The 15,916-nt window shown below is 55.1% G+C and overlaps 1 protein-coding gene across 1 annotated transcript in view; it reads left to right on the plus strand.

Annotated features, from left to right (window-relative positions):
* Window positions 1-353: 353 nt before the first annotated feature.
* Window positions 354-15,916, plus strand: part of LOC144739616 (alkaline ceramidase 3-like) — a 39,599-nt gene continuing 24,036 nt past the window's right edge. Inside the window, exon 1 of the mRNA XM_078622540.1 lies at window positions 354-548. Coding sequence (XP_078478666.1) covers window positions 458-548 — 91 coding nt within the window. The 5' untranslated portion in view covers window positions 354-457. The remainder of the gene's footprint in view (window positions 549-15,916) is intronic.

A 15,916-nucleotide genomic window follows, 5' to 3' on the forward strand; every position in this document is an offset into this window, starting at 1 on the left:
CACGTAAGTTAAAAATAATAATAAAATAATAATAAATGAAAATAAATCAATTAAATCACGACGTTTCGGAGGCAACACAAGCTTCCTTCACAGCAAAATAACTGTAGTTATAACTGTAGTTATTTTGCTGTGCCTTTTTACGCCTGACGAAGGAAGCTTGTGTTGCCTCCGAAACGTCGTAATTTAATAGATTTATTTTCATTGGTTTACCTACGTGACTACTGAAAATTCCGAAGAGTTTTCTTAATAACCTGGCTAGTGGGCGTGGTTACACCTATAGTGGGCGTGGGTACCTGGCTAGTGGGCGTGATTACATCTCTAGTGGGCGTGGTTACATCTCTAGTGGGCGTGATTACATCTCTAGTAGGCGTGGTTACATCTCTAGTGGGCGTGGGGAACTCTCGTCCCACCCGGCCACCTGAGTTCGACTCCTGCTGCTGCTCCACCCCGGCTCACCATGGCGCCTCTCGGCTACTGGGGCCCCCCCACAGCCACCCTGGACTGGTGCGAGGACAACTACGACCACTCGCCCTTCGTAGCCGAGTTCTGTGAGTCACTCACGGGGGGTGACTGACTGACTCTGTGAGTCACCCACGGGGGGTGACTGACTCTGTGGGTCACTCCTCACACGGGGGGTGACTTGTGGGGTGACTGACTGCCTCTGTGAGTCACTCACGGGGGTTGACTGACTGAGTAGTCACACGTGGGGGGTGACTGCGGGGTGAGTTTCAGGCTGTGAGAGGTGGAGGTGGGGAGCGGTGGCGCAGCGGTTAGCACCCCGCTCACGACCACCACCAACGGTGACGATCCTCTGAACCGGTGCTGGGCCTCCCCTAGGTCGACTCGGCCTCAAATGAGTAACCCGGTGCGATGCACCGTAAGCATCGCCCAGGGGAGACAAAGGCGGCGCGCCGTGCCGCCACTGGCTAGCAGCACTTGCCCCAAGAGCTTGTCGAGGCTACACTGAGGGCGGGCAGGGGGGGTCTCTTTGTCGTGTTGTCGAATGGAGGCTCTGAGCGTGACAGATTTATTCCGATTTAAAGCTTTCGTGACTGCAGGGATTCACATTCTTGGTTCTTTCGGTAAAGTCACGTAGAAGGGAAATAAGAAAATAATAATAAAACAATAAAATTCTCACGACGTTTCGATTGCAACACAAGCAATCTTTTTTCAAATGTTCTTGCTGTGGTTTTCCCACCTGATGATTGCTTGTGTTGCAGTCGAAACGTCGTGAGTTAATTTATTTTATACCTACGTGACTTTACCGAAAGAACCAGTTTCAGTTGTATTTATTAGGTATAGCCCTGTGAGCCATTCGGCTCTTGAATCGGGTGCAACCGCAACAAACAAAAACATGAACAAGAAAACTTCTTAAAGTGACTTTGCGCAAACAGAAAAATCCAGGAAAAAACTGCAAAGTCTTCCAGAAAAAAAGCACCGTACACCAACGATGTGCAAAAATCCCAGTGAGATGCAAGTCAAACAACAACAACCACAAGACAACTTAGATTAAAGCCATCATTCTAACTCCGTACTACAACAAACAAACATGGCCAAACCAAAAAAACTTTTCGAAATCACCAAAATAAACCATAAAAGCAATGTAACAGTGATCATAGGAACTGTGACCGAAATTTCACAATAAACTACAAACAACATGTACCACCAAACCCTGTAGCAATGGCTGGCTGCATGAGTCACTCCAAAGAGTGTGGATTCATCCCGAGCAGAGTAGCGCGGGGAGCGGTGGGGGAGCGCTTAGCGCACTATGGCGAACGACGCCCCCGGAGCGGAGAGGGCGCGGGTTCGATTCCCGCTCGCCACCACAGCCAGCGGTGAAGGCGAATGTCTGAACCGGTAACCGGCCCTCCCTTGGGTTGACTCGGCCACAAATCAGATCCGGTGCGGTCGTAGACGTGGGCATGGCGGGAGACGAAGGCGGCCGGGCGCGCGGTGGATTTGCCGCCCCTCGCCCGAGGCGTGTAACCGTGCTGCTGGCAAGCAGCGCTTGCCCCTGCAATCTGCACAGGGCTACACGGGGCACCTTTGTCTGTGTGCGGCTCTGTCTGATTTGGCCCCCAAAATGCAGCCAGCTTCGGCGAGTCGAACCGGTTTCTGGATCCGGAGAAACCAGTTTCTCCTCCACTCTCTGCGACTCGTGGCTGAGAGCGGCTCCACTCCGCCGTGGGTAGGGTGGCGCGTGTCGGGGTGGAGCGTGTGGGGGTGGAGCGTGAGATGTTGACTACCTCGCCTGGTCTACAGGAGGACGTGGGTTCGATCCCCGACCCTGACGATTGGAGTCTGCATCTCTCTCTCATTATCATCACGGTGGTTAGGATATGTTTACTACCTCGCCTGGTCTACAGGAGGTCGCGGGTTTACTCTCCAACGCATAAATTGTCACGTTTTGTTAACGTGACAAACCTCCCTCATTGGCTGTGTCGGGTGGTGGCGGGTTTGACGACGCATTTATATTTTCGCAATCTAACCCAAAAAAATATTTTCACAGTCCATATCGTGTCTCTCCCTCTCCCCGTGGTCGCGTGGATCTTTATCCGGCTCTTCCCCTCCACGTTTAGAATCAAGGCCACGCGTATTTGGCTACTGCTATACATTGCCACGTGCATGATGATGACGACGAGAAGCCGCTACTTCGTTGAGCTATCGTCTGTGATGGCCAGGTTGCTTCTGAAAAAGAGCCACACAGCTCAGTGGTGGGCCGTACCTGGTTACGTAAAAAATAAGTAACCTTTAAAAATACTTATTGAAAAACACGCTTTAATGAACCGTACGAGTAATGGCTGAACTCCACGACTCCAGCAAGTGGCCCCGAAGCTTGCCATGACGTAAGGGGACCGTGGCCAATTATAGCCAACGTCAGTTGAGCGTGGACAATTAGAACCAAGCCGAAACATAAAATATAGAAAAGATTGTTTAAATTTTTTTTTATGATAGAATATAGTATTGTCATCAGTATGACGTAAGTATACAAAGTTTGCAGTCGATAGCACATTGAGTTACAAGATTTGAGGATACAACAGACAGAGTGAGTTAAATAAAAGCGAATATAAAAAAAATAGTTTAGTTTTTAGTCCAGCCCGGCATAGACGAGTAGACCAAAGTTCCCACCCTGTGGGGGGGGGCTTCTTTCGGCTCCAGTCGAGCGAGTGGGCACTTGCAGGGCTGCGCCTGGACCCCCACCGTGACCCCACCGTGACCCCACCACGGCTAACACGTGAACTTCAGGATCTGTATTCATAGACCGCAGGAGGAATCCGATGAGCTATAAAGCTTTTTGTTGTCACGGATGTTCCAGTAGGGGCATGGGCTCAGAACGTTACAACAGACACGGTGGGCGTTGCAAAGTATATGCAAGGTAAACAATAACTTTAAATACAAATAGACAACATGAATACAATGACATATTCACTATGTTTTTCCCAACTGACGAGGTAAGGCCCCTACTGAGCTGTGTAGCACTTTTTCAGAAGCGACCTCGCCATCGCAAATGACCACTCAAAGAATTTAGTTGGAACCGAATTTCTTTCCCACCGTACCTAAGCAGCCATGCGATATTAATCATTGATAAAGGTCAATGACTGTAGGGGCAAGTGCTGCTAGTAGCGAGCAGCAGCAGCACCTATGAAGGTAGCAGAGGTGGGACAAAGTCATTGTTATGCAAGTCCAAGTCGAGTCGCAAGTCATCAAATTCATGACTCGAGTCTGACTCGAGTCCAAGTCACATGACTCGAGTCCACATCTCATAGGTGGGACAAAGTCATTGTTATGCAAGTCCAAGTCGAGTCGCAAGTCATCAAATTCATGACTCGAGTCTGACTCGAGTCCAAGTCACATGACTCGAGTCCACACCTCTGGAAGGTAGACACAGACAAATATCCCCCGTGTAGCCTCTTAACAGACTGTAAGGGCAAGTGCTGTGAGTAGCGAGCAGCAGCGCCTATGAAGGTAGACAGATAAAGGTCCCCCGTGTAGCCTCTAACAGACTGTAGGGGCAAGTGCTGTTAGGAGCGAGTAGCAGGAGCACCTCATGAAGGGCTGCACTGTGACACACGATGGGGGTTGAGTTGCCAACAGCAGGCCCGGCTGCCTTCGTCTCCCAAGTGCTGACGGTTACTACACTAAACTAAAACTATTCAAAACTAAACTTTTTAAAAATGTTACCAGCAAAGTCCCACTGAGCTATTATGTAGAGCGATGTGTTTTTTCCAACGCGCCCTGGCCATCACAGATGCTGGCTGAACGGAGTGGCTGGTATCATTTTCATCATCATCACGTGGACATTTCTAGCAGAAGCCAAATACTCGAAAGGCGCGTGGTGATGTTGAGTCTCCATGTGGGGAGGGGCAAACAGGAGGAGCCGGAGAAAAATCCACGCGAGCACAGGGAGAGAGATGCAGACTCCAAATATACAGCACGAGCAACAGGCATCGTCAGGGTCGTGGATCGAATCCACGACCTCCTGTAGACCAGGCGAGGGCCACCGCGGCAACCGTCGGGTACTCATTTGAGGCCGAGTCGACTTAGGGGAGGCCCAGAACCGGTTCAGAGATGGCCGTCGCTGACGCTGGTGGCCGTGAGCGGGAGTCAAACCCCGACCCAGGTCCCGGGTTCGTGGTGCAGGGCGCTAACCGCTCCGCCACCGCTCCTCACATTCCTGCACGGACGCAGCACGTGGTGAAGATAGGTGGGGAGTGGTGGGGGGTGGGGAGTGGTGGGGGGTGGTGGGGGGTGGGCAGTGGTGGGGGAGGTGGGGAGTGGTGGGGGTGCGGAGTGGTGGGGGGTGGGCAGTGGTGGGGGGGGGTGGGGAGTGGTGGGGGTGCGGAGTGGTGGGGGGTGGGCAGTGGTGGGGGGGGGTGGGGAGTGGTGGGGGTGCGGAGTGGTGGGGGGTGGGCAGTGGTGGGGGGGGGTGGGGAGTGGTGGGGGTGCGGAGTGGTGGGGGGTGGGCAGTGGTGGGGGGGGGTGGGGAGTGGTGGGGGTGGGGAGTGGTGGGGGGTGGGCAGTGGTGGGGGAGGTGGGGAGTGGTGGGGGTGCGGAGTGGTGGGGGGTGGGCAGTGGTGGGGGAGGTGGGGAGTGGTGGGGGTGCGGAGTGGTGGGGGGTGGGCAGTGGTGGGGGGGGGGTGGGGAGTGGTGGGGGTGCGGAGTGGTGGGGGGTGGGCAGTGGTGGGGGGGGGTGGGGAGTGGTGGGGGTGCGGAGTGGTGGGGGGTGGGCAGTGGTGGGGGGGGGTGGGGAGTGGTGGGGGTGCGGAGTGGTGGGGGGTGGGCAGTGGTGGGGGGGGTGGGGAGTGGTGGGGGTGGGGAGTGGTGGGGGGTGGGCAGTGGTGGGGGAGGTGGGGAGTGGTGGGGGTGCGGAGTGGTGGGGGGTGGGCAGTGGTGGGGGGGGGTGGGGAGTGGTGGGGGTGCGGAGTGGTGGGGGGTGGGCAGTGGTGGGGGGGGGGGTGGGGAGTGGTGGGGGTGCGGAGTGGTGGGGGGTGGGCAGTGGTGTAGGCCTCCCCTAGGTCGACTCAGCCCTAAATGAGCTCCCGGTGCGGGGTATGAACAGTGGGGGGGCATCTGCCGGTCAGCTCGGTCAGTGAAGCCGTGGCACGTGGGTGTGTCCCGTGACCTCCTCGTACACCTAGCCTGGCACAGAAGTCAACCTGTGGCACCTGGGTCTATCCCGTGACCTCCTCCTCGTGCACCTAGCCTGGCACAGCAGTCAACCTGTGGCACCTGGGTGTGTCCCGTGATCTCCTCCTCGTGCACATAGCCTGGCACAGCAGTCAACCCGTGGCACCTGGGTCTGTCCTATGACCTCTTGCCAGCAGCGAGAGCCTTCTACGCTTCACGTGGCGGCCTCGAGGTACACCTAGCCTGGCACCAAGCGACGTAGTGACGTCACCGAATGTCGGCGGCTGTTGTCGAAATTGCTGAGCCGTGACGATGCTGGATGCTGTTAAAGCCGGGTGGAGCGATCGACACGCCACGGTGGCTAGGCTATGTTAACAACCTCGCCTGGTCTACAGGAGGTCGTGGGTTCGTTCCCGACCCTGACGATGCCTGCTGCTGCTGTATATTTGGAGTCTGCGTCTCTTTCTCATCATCACGGCGGCTAGGAGATGTTAACTACCTCGCCTGGTCTACAGGAGGTCGTGGGTTCGACCCTGACCCAGACGATGCCTGCTGCTCTATATTTGGAGTCTGCGTCTCTCTCTCTGTTGTCGCGTGGTTTTTTCTCCGGGTTCTCCGTTTTTAAATCCTTTATATTAAGTTCACTTGCTTGCTTGCTTGCGCGCTTACGACCGTGCAAATCTTTTGGTCGGTTTTTAACCCACTTCCCGTGATCCAATCAAGCTGACATTTTGCACACAGACTCGTTGTGCGTGACAATTTATTTTCGTGAAAATTTTTTTCAAAAATTTTTTTTTCAAAAATTTTCAATATTTTAGGATTTTTTTTTTATATTTAATTACCAATTGCTTAATGGTGGCATGTAATCATCTGACCCATAGGTGGCAGCCATCTCAAGCCAGAGGACGAGAGGACTCTAGCCGCCACGCATATAAAGGATTTATAGTGAAAAACTTTGTTTTTACGGGTTAATTTTTTTCCGTTTTTTTCCTCCACATTTAGAATCAACATCACGCGCATTTTTTGAGCGATCATTTGTGATGGCCAGGTGAGATGTTAAATGCCTCGCCTGGTATGCAGGATGTCGTGGATTCGATCCCAATCCTGAGGATGCCTGTTGCTGTGTATTTGGAGTCTGTATCTTGCTCTTTCATCATCATCACAGTGGCTAGGAGATGTTAATTTCTTTGCCTGGTGTGCTGCAGGAGGTCGTCGGTTCAATCCCGGCCCAGACGATGGCTGATGCTGTATGTTTGGCATCTGCGTCTTTCTCTCGCCATGGTGAGATGTGTTCTCCCTCGCCTGGTATGCAGGAGTTCATGGGTTCGATCCCGACCCCTGACGATGCCTGCTGCTGTATATTTAGAGTCCATGTCTCTCTCCCCCCGTGGTGGTCACTGGATTTCCCTCCGAGTCCTCCAGTTTTTTCCCCTTGACATTTCGAATCAACGTCGCCACGCGTTTAGATTATTTGGCGACTGCAATAAAAAAAATAATCCCGCGTGATGATGATGATGATGTTAATGATAAGCCACTTCGTTTAGCCTCTATTATTTGCGCAGGTAGCCCACTGTGGCGGCCTGCGCTCCTTGAACAGAGGAGGAACAGCCACACGACATGCACTGTCTTTCTGCTGAAGCCCTCTATCTGTCATGGCCAGCAGCAGCAGCAGACATCAACCACTGCCATTTATCCGCTGCACACACGCACAGCGTCATCGGGAGACACTGAAACGACACCAGCGAAGAGCGATTGCCGGGACACGTGGCAGGCAAAGTCCAGGGGGCAGCAGCAGCAGCAGACTTCCCATGGACGAGGAGATTTCGTTCAGCCCACAGGACAGTGCGGGGACTTCTGTGCTTGCTGGCTTGTGTTGGAGTACGCTACATCATGGGGGATATAGCATGGGACATTTTTGCCGGTATCAATATCAAAGTATGAAAAGTAAGAATACGTTTCGTGCCCTTTCTGGAAATAAAACGGGTGTTAAGATTTTCAAACACAAAATATATATTTTTTTCAAGGAATCAAGTTGCTGCATTAACTACACACAGTGCTTTTGGTGAATGTGCAAACAGACATGCTCTGATTATAATATTACGCATTGTCTTTGAAGCTGGTTATTCCTACACCGGAGAGGGTAGCCTTCTTTATGGCTTTGTCTCACTATCAACTCTTGGATCTCATGATTCTTGGTAGAGACTCCAAGTGTTAATGGTGGTGGACTTAAGGACATCCCTAGCGCCGCCCACATACTCCTAGTGTTGGCGATTCAACTTTGACAGTTTTTCAATGAGGCATTGGCGGAAGAGGTCTCGCTTAATCGAGTCCTTCAGACCTTCGACGTTGATCTTTCGTCGGCATCTCTTCCGCTGCAGCCATCACTTGGGAGCGAGTTTTCTGGACATAACTGAACAGTTGAGTCGATGATCAGTCCAGCAATCATCAGCTGCTAGCAGCCTGAGTGATGTGGATATATTGCCGAATTCGGGCATGGACAATGGCATAATCAATAAAGTGCCAGTGCTTATGTAATGTAGTAACTCCACGGGAGACGACTTCACGGGTAACACACTCTTTATTTTATCAAACTTGGTTACAGGTGACTAACACCTACTTTGTATCTCGGGTGACAAACACCCACTTAGCTACTTGGCGACTAACGCCCACTGAGCTACTCGGATGACCAACATCCACTTAGTACTCGGGTGACAAACACCCACTTAGCTACTTGGCGACTAACGCCCACTGAGTTACTCGGATGACCAACATCCACTTAGTACTCGGGTGACAAACACCCACTTAGCTACTTGGCGACTAACGCCCACTGAGCTACTCGGATGACCAACATCCTCTTAGCTACTTGGCGACTAACGCCACTGAGCTACCCGGATGACCAACATCCACTGAGTACTCGGGTGACAAACACCCACTTAGCTACTTGGCGACTAACGCCCACTGAGCTACTCGGATGACCAACATCCACTTAGCTACTCGGCGACTAACGCCACTGAGCTACTCGGATGACCAACATCCACTTAGCTACTCGGCGACTAACGCCACTGAGCTACTCGGCTTCACTAGGTCTTCAGCTCCGTCTTCGGGTCTTCAACTGGGTAACTCTCCCCGGGTGCTCTCGCGCGTCCCCCTTTATACCCCACCTGCGGACGTCGCTGCGAGCACCCGCTTATTCGACCAATCGCCGGGCGCTGGCTACGATCCTCTTTTCCCACATCTCATCGTGCCTCACCACTCACTCCGCGCCGCCTCGTCATCTGTCACTCCCGGCGCGCGCGTCCACACCACGCCCACAACGCGTGCCCAACCCCGCACCCCGCGCCGCCCCGTGATCCATCACTGTCACAGTCGGCGCACGTCAATACCACCACTACATCACCCCCTACCACATAGCTCGCAGCCGCCCCGGCTGCTACAAAAACACACAAACCCTCCCTGTGTGCCCCGTAACACAACACAACAACAAGAACAACAACTAAGCTAACAACACAACACGACGCGAACACCACCATCCGCAACCCTCAACCAATGCCACCGCGACAATAGAACAATATATACAAACCGGCGAGTGACAATAGCAATGTGTATACAAAAAAAAAAAATGGAATTTTTTTTTTTCTTTCGACTCGTGCAGTGTCCCCTTTTCTTCCGAGCGTCCCTACAACGGGACATTACCCCGGCAGAGGGGAACACCGGGCGAGCTCGGTGTAGAGCACAAAAAAAAACCGTCCTCATGAAAATTGTTGAGACCTAGCCCGAGTCCGCCTTGCCGGTCCGTCGTACGGCACCAGACGCGGTTGAACGTCCGGTGGTGCCGGCGGTTCAGGAAGACATCGGCCAGGCATCGAGGACTCGTGCGTGCCCCGGGGTTCAGGCTCTCGACGGTCAGCAGCCGTCAAGCCCGAGGCACCTGGGGGTGGGTCAGGTGGAGACACGTGAGGAGCAGCCTGCGACACCTCCCTCCCCGAGTCGACGGTCACATCACACGCCCGGTCGTCACGGCACAGAACGGGGTCACACGGTGCCGCATAGGGCTTCAGTCGGGAGGGGTGCACATACCAACGGCGTTTCCCCCATTTAATCTGTATACTCTGGGGCCGTGCAACCCGCACAATTTCCACCGGTCCCCTCCAAGGTCTCAACAACTTGGGGGACGTAGCCAACGGTGCATGTGGACAATGCAGCCAGGCCTTATCGCCTGGTTTCCAATCATGCGTATGCACCCTCCGCTCATGCAATTTCTCGTTTGCAATTTGCTGCGACCGCGAATTCAACCTTGCCGCCTCCCGCGCTTCAGTCAATTTGGCGATATTAAATTTGATGTGGTCTGCCAATTTAGATTTTGCACGTGGCTGGGAAATCCCCAGTTGGACGTCCATGGCCGGATCGGCCTCCCGCCCATACATAAGAAAAAATGGGGAAAACCCCGTCGCCGCATGAGGGGCCATTCGATAGGCCGCGAGTACCCCCGGCACCTGTAAGTCCCAATCAACCTGATCGTCGCAGACCTGTTGGCACAACATAGACGTAATCGTCCTGTTCAGACGCTCAACCATCCCGTCAGTCTGCGGGTGGTAGGGGGAAGTACGCACTTTCTTTGTACCCAACAGGTCGCACACCTCGCGCAACAAAACGCTCGAAAAATTCTTCCCTTGATCCGTCAGCAAGCGTTCGGGGGCGCCCTTGTCCAACACATAACCCTGGACAAAGGCGTCCGCCACCGCCGCAGCCGACTGGTTGGCGAGCGGCCATGCCATAGGCCATCGGGTGAAGTATTCCACGCCAACCAGCAGGAACCTATTTCCCCTTGGTGTAACCGGAAAGGGCCCCAAGATGTCCAACGCTACCAATTCGTTTATACGCGAAACCTGAATGGATTGCAGCGGTGGATTAGCTGCCAATGGTGGCGGTTTCCTTTTTGCGCACCCTACGCATCCCTTAAGAATATTCGCCACGTCGTTACCCATCCCCGGCCAATAATAGTCTCGCTGGATTAGGGCGAGCGTTTTGTGAAAACCCAGATGCATGAGCCGTTCATGAGCTGCCAGAACAACCCTACCCCGCATAGCAACAGGCACAACGAGCACGTGACGCCGGGACATGTTGTCCCACCTCATCAAAAGGCCCTGTCTGCACACCCAGGAACCGACCCGCGCCTCCCCTTCTTCGGGAGCGCCAACTTTCCGACGCAGCGTAAGTAGGGAGCTGTCGGACATCTGGAGGCGGCCCCACTCAATGAGGGGCAACGACAACAGCGAATCCCTCCCCGTGGGGGCGTCCTCTCCCGGGGTGTCAGTGGCGGCGAGCGCAACTCCCGGGGTGCCGGCGACCGGGGGTTTGCACCGCGCTGATCCCAACAAACATGTGCAGTCCGTGCACGGCGGCAACCGCGACAAGGCGTCCGCGTTTGAGTGCCGCAACCCCTTGCGGTAAATCGTCGTGAATTGGTAGTCTTGAAGGACCTCCAACCATCGGGACAATTGGCCCGATGGCTGCGCTACGCGCATAGCGTATTGTAGAGCCGCATGGTCCGTCCGGACCGTAAAATGACGGCCGTAAAGATACGGCCTGAATTGCTGTGTAAAAAACACAATGGCTAACAATTCACGACGAGTTACGCAATAGCGTTGTTCTGCGGGGGAAAGAACCCTACTACCGTAGGCGACCACCCGTTCAACCCCCCCGACCAACTGTGAGAGCACCCCCCCGATACCCGTATTGCTGGCGTCCGTGTCAAGCAAAAACGGTTGTGTGAAATCGGGGTAACACAAGGGGGGAGCCTGCACCAAAGCGTCACGGAGGGAGCAGAACGCATCCTCCTCCTCTGCCCCCCAGTGAAACCTCACACCCTTAGCCGTCAAAGCGTGCAGGGGCTTGGCTATGGTGGCAAATTGCTTGACAAAACGACGGTAATAGGAGGCAAAACCAATGAAACTACGAACCTCCGTGACCGAGGTTGGCGTTGGCCATGAGCTGACGCAATGCGTCTTAGCAGGGTCCGTCGAGATCCCTGAACGACTCACGATATGGCCCAAATACCTGACCGATTCCCGAAGCAGAAAACATTTAGCCGGTTTAAATTTTAGCTTAGCGGAACGCATCCTGAGGAACACCGCTCTCAGTCGCTGGAGGTGCTCCTCGAAAGTCCGACTAAAGACGATAATATCGTCAAGATAAATCAAACAGGTATCCCATTGGAGGCCCGACAAAACCAATTCCATGAGTCTCTGGAACGTGGCGGGAGCGGAATGTAAGCCCATGGGCAAACGGTTGAATTCAAAAAGGCCCCCAGGTGTCCGGAAAGCAGTTTTAGGTTTAGACTCGTTATCGAGTGGCAATTGCCAAAATCCAGAAAGCAGATCGAGTGTGGAAAAAAACTGCACTCCCGCCAAGGCATCCAGCGACTCATCCATCCTGGGGAGCGGATACGCATCCGCCATCGAGATTTTGTTTAAGCGGCGGAAATCGACACAAAACCGCAAGGACCCGTCCTGTTTCTTTACTAGGACAATAGGAGCACCCCACGGACTAGAAGAGGGCGAAATGATATCGGCCGCCAACATATCATTAACCGCCGATTGCACATGTTCCTTCTCGGCCGGGCTGAGCCGGAAGGGATTCTGACGAATAGGGGCCGCGTCCCCTGTAGCTATGTGGTGGCGCAACAGGTCAGTGCAGCCGATATCGTACTTATGTTTGCTGAACACGTCAGCAAACTCGATGAGCAAACCCCTCAATGCTCCCAATTGCACCCCGGACAAGTTATCAGAACCCGCACACAGCGAGTCCAACCACTCAGTCCCCTCACCACTTTGAGGATGCGACTCGACAGTAAAATCTGCTTGAGCCACGAGCCGTTCCTCAACGGGCAGCGGCGCGGCGTGAGCCAGCACCGTTCCCTGCGCAATTACGGCCGGCCGCGACCCCGTATTCAGGACCATTACGAACGGCTTACTGTCCCCTCTCACCACGGTTTGAGCAACCGCTAAGTCGAGGCCCTTACTGGCTCTGTTTGACGGCCCCAACAGCACCCCCTGTGCCTCCGCACCCACCTCGAGTGGCTTCCTGAACCGAAGGGGTACTAACATTTGCGATCCCGGGGGTACCCGTACAGTGTGAGTCGCCAGCACCTGCACCGTCGCACAAACCGTGCGCACTTTGATAGGGCTCGACAAGAAGGCAACCCGCCGACCTGACGGAAGCTCTATGCAGGCCTGATCAATAAGAATTTTGATGGGCATTTTTGACAAAAAGTCCGTACCTAGCAAACAGGGAACAGCCAGCGATGATGATACAAAAATAGGGCCCGCTAATTTAATGTCCCCAATGCAAATAGTCGCCCGAATCTGGCCGATGATCCCCAGGGATCCCCCATTCGCCGCATAAAATGGCACGTCTACCGGCAGAAGGGGTCTACTTTGGACGGGAAGAATGTTATAAATAAGGTCCGAGATGATGGTGGCCGACGCACCCGTGTCAACAAGCACCCGGACCTCAACCCCGTCAATGAACCCCGTTACCACGGACGACCCGGCTGACGCAGCCACGATCCTGTGGGCCAATTCGGACCACTCGACTGCTTGCGGGCCGCGTACGGACCCCCCTCGCCGAATTGAACCCCCGGCACCCAGCCGCGAACCCCCCACCGCGAAGCGGCGACCCGAATGTGCCGTGTTTGTGGACCGAACGTGTGAGGTGCCGCGACTTGCCGGGTTTTGTTGGGATGACTTGTGGCCCTGGTCGTCGTCCCGACGTGGTCCTGCGGCGCGCGGACGCGGGGCCCGGCACCCGGCTGCGACGTGACCCCGAAGGCCGCAGTTGTAGCAGACGACGGAAGTCGTAGGTTTCGGTTGCTCCAGCTTGCGGGGCGAACGTGTGGGCGAACGACCTCCCGTTCTCCACTCCCCCGGACACGATGCAGCGAAGCCCCGCTCCTGCACCGCAGCTGGCTGAGGTTCGGCGATCGTGGCGGCCAGTGCCACATTCCCCGGCCATTTGCAGACGACCCCCGGCTTGCGTTTGAGGACCTCGTACGCGTGAATGCTCATGGCGATCGCCAGGGAGCAGATCTCCATCTCGTCTGCCACGTTGATGGGGACCCCCAACTCGTGGGCCAACACCAGCAGCTGCTCCGTCACCATGGCGTCCTTCCCCTCCTTATCCATGCGGGGAAAAGCCGCGTCCGCCAAGGCGAGCAGTGCCGTGCGGTAGGCTAGCGTCGTTTCCCCAGCCACCTTCCGCCGATCGTAGAACTGGTGGCGGCACGTGGAGGGCGGCCCGAACACCTTCGCCATCAGGTGTAGTGCGGCCTGGAGCGTAGAGCGGGACGACCTTGCAGCAGATGTGAAGGCTGCAAGCGCGTCGTCGTCAAGCATCGCTGGCAACGCACGCAGGGCAGTGGTGTCGGACCACCCCGACATCTCCTGATGAGCGAGGAACCTTCGTTGGAAGGCTCACCAGTCGCCCCCATCCGCCTTGAACGCCGACAGCGCGGGCAATCTTTGCTGGAGGACCCGATCGTCGTCGACGTCGGAGAGATTTTCCCGCGCTCCGCTGGAGTTGTGTAAAATGTCGGCTCGGTTGTCAGGCGCAAAATGGAGGGCTCCGGCGCGCGCTGATGACGTGGGCTGCGCTGCGCGGAGGTGTCCGGCCACGTGGCGTCCGTCTTTCCCGCCAATCAATGGCGGCCCCTCAAAAACGGCGGGAACTTCCAGGCTTTCGGCGCGAAGCGCCGTTTGGCGGGATCCCGCCAGCCTCGCTCCTTCCTCCAACCCCGCAGCCGTTTTCCCGCCCGCTGGAACGGAGATCTCGGCCAAGATTGCAGCGGCGGCGAGCAGCAACTCCGCCAACCGGGAGTGTGCGTCTTGGAGGCTGGTGTCGGAGGCAAGCAGAGCGTCGGCCATCACCGCGAGGTGCTGCATCGGCGGCCACTCCTCGTCCTCTCCTCCCGAGGTTGGTGTCCCCGGTACGCCGTCGTCATCCCGACCTCGCTCGTGGGTACGGGTAGTCTTCCTTGTGTCCATACTTCTTGAAGACAGGTTTACTTCTGACGCCAGTTGTAATGTAGTAACTCCACGGGAGACGACTTCACGGGTAACACACTCTTTATTTTATCAAACTTGGTTACAGGTGACTAACACCTACTTTGTATCTCGGGTGACAAACACCCACTTAGCTACTTGGCGACTAACGCCCACTGAGCTACTCGGATGACCAACATCCACTTAGTACTCGGGTGACAAACACCCACTTAGCTACTTGGCGACTAACGCCCACTGAGTTACTCGGATGACCAACATCCACTTAGTACTCGGGTGACAAACACCCACTTAGCTACTTGGCGACTAACGCCCACTGAGCTACTCGGATGACCAACATCCTCTTAGCTACTTGGCGACTAACGCCACTGAGCTACCCGGATGACCAACATCCACTGAGTACTCGGGTGACAAACACCCACTTAGCTACTTGGCGACTAACGCCCACTGAGCTACTCGGATGACCAACATCCACTTAGCTACTCGGCGACTAACGCCACTGAGCTACTCGGATGACCAACATCCACTTAGCTACTCGGCGACTAACGCCACTGAGCTACTCGGCTTCACTAGGTTTTCAGCTCCGTCTTCGGGTCTTCAACTGGGTAACTCTCCCCGGGTGCTCTCGCGCGTCCCCCTTTATACCCCACCTGCGGACGTCGCTGCGAGCACCCGCTTATTCGACCAATCGCCGGGCGCTGGCTACGATCCTCTTTTCCCACATCTCATCGTGCCTCACCACTCACTCCGCGCCGCCTCGTCATCTGTCACTCCCGGCGCGCGCGTCCACACCACGCCCACAACGCGTGCCCAACCCCGCACCCCGCGCCGCCCCGTGATCCATCACTGTCACAGTCGGCGCACGTCAATACCACCACTACACTTAGATGGTGGATGTTGCCATGATGTTTTGTATTTTCTTTTCTAGCGGAACACGGTGTTGGCGACAATGAGTCCACGTTCCGTGCATTTAGTCAAGAGGAGGATGTCGTTGGAATTGACTTCTCCCACTCCTCCCTTGCCGATGGTTCCATTCCAGAGGCTTAAGTCCGTTCAAACTCTGGCATTAAAATCACCGAGAAGAACAAGTTTGTCTCCCAGCGGAACGGTCGTAAAGACCCGGTAAAGGTTGGTGTAAAATTCTTCCTTGGTTTCATAATCGGAGTCAAGAGTCGGGGCATATGCGCTGATGGCAGTGGCACTATTGACTTCCCACGAGTTTGAGGCATAGT

Source organism: Lampetra planeri, unplaced genomic scaffold (genome assembly GCF_965212315.1).
Source record: "Lampetra planeri unplaced genomic scaffold, kcLamPlan1.2.h2 scaffold_160, whole genome shotgun sequence".
Lineage (NCBI taxonomy): Eukaryota > Metazoa > Chordata > Hyperoartia > Petromyzontiformes > Petromyzontidae > Lampetra > Lampetra planeri.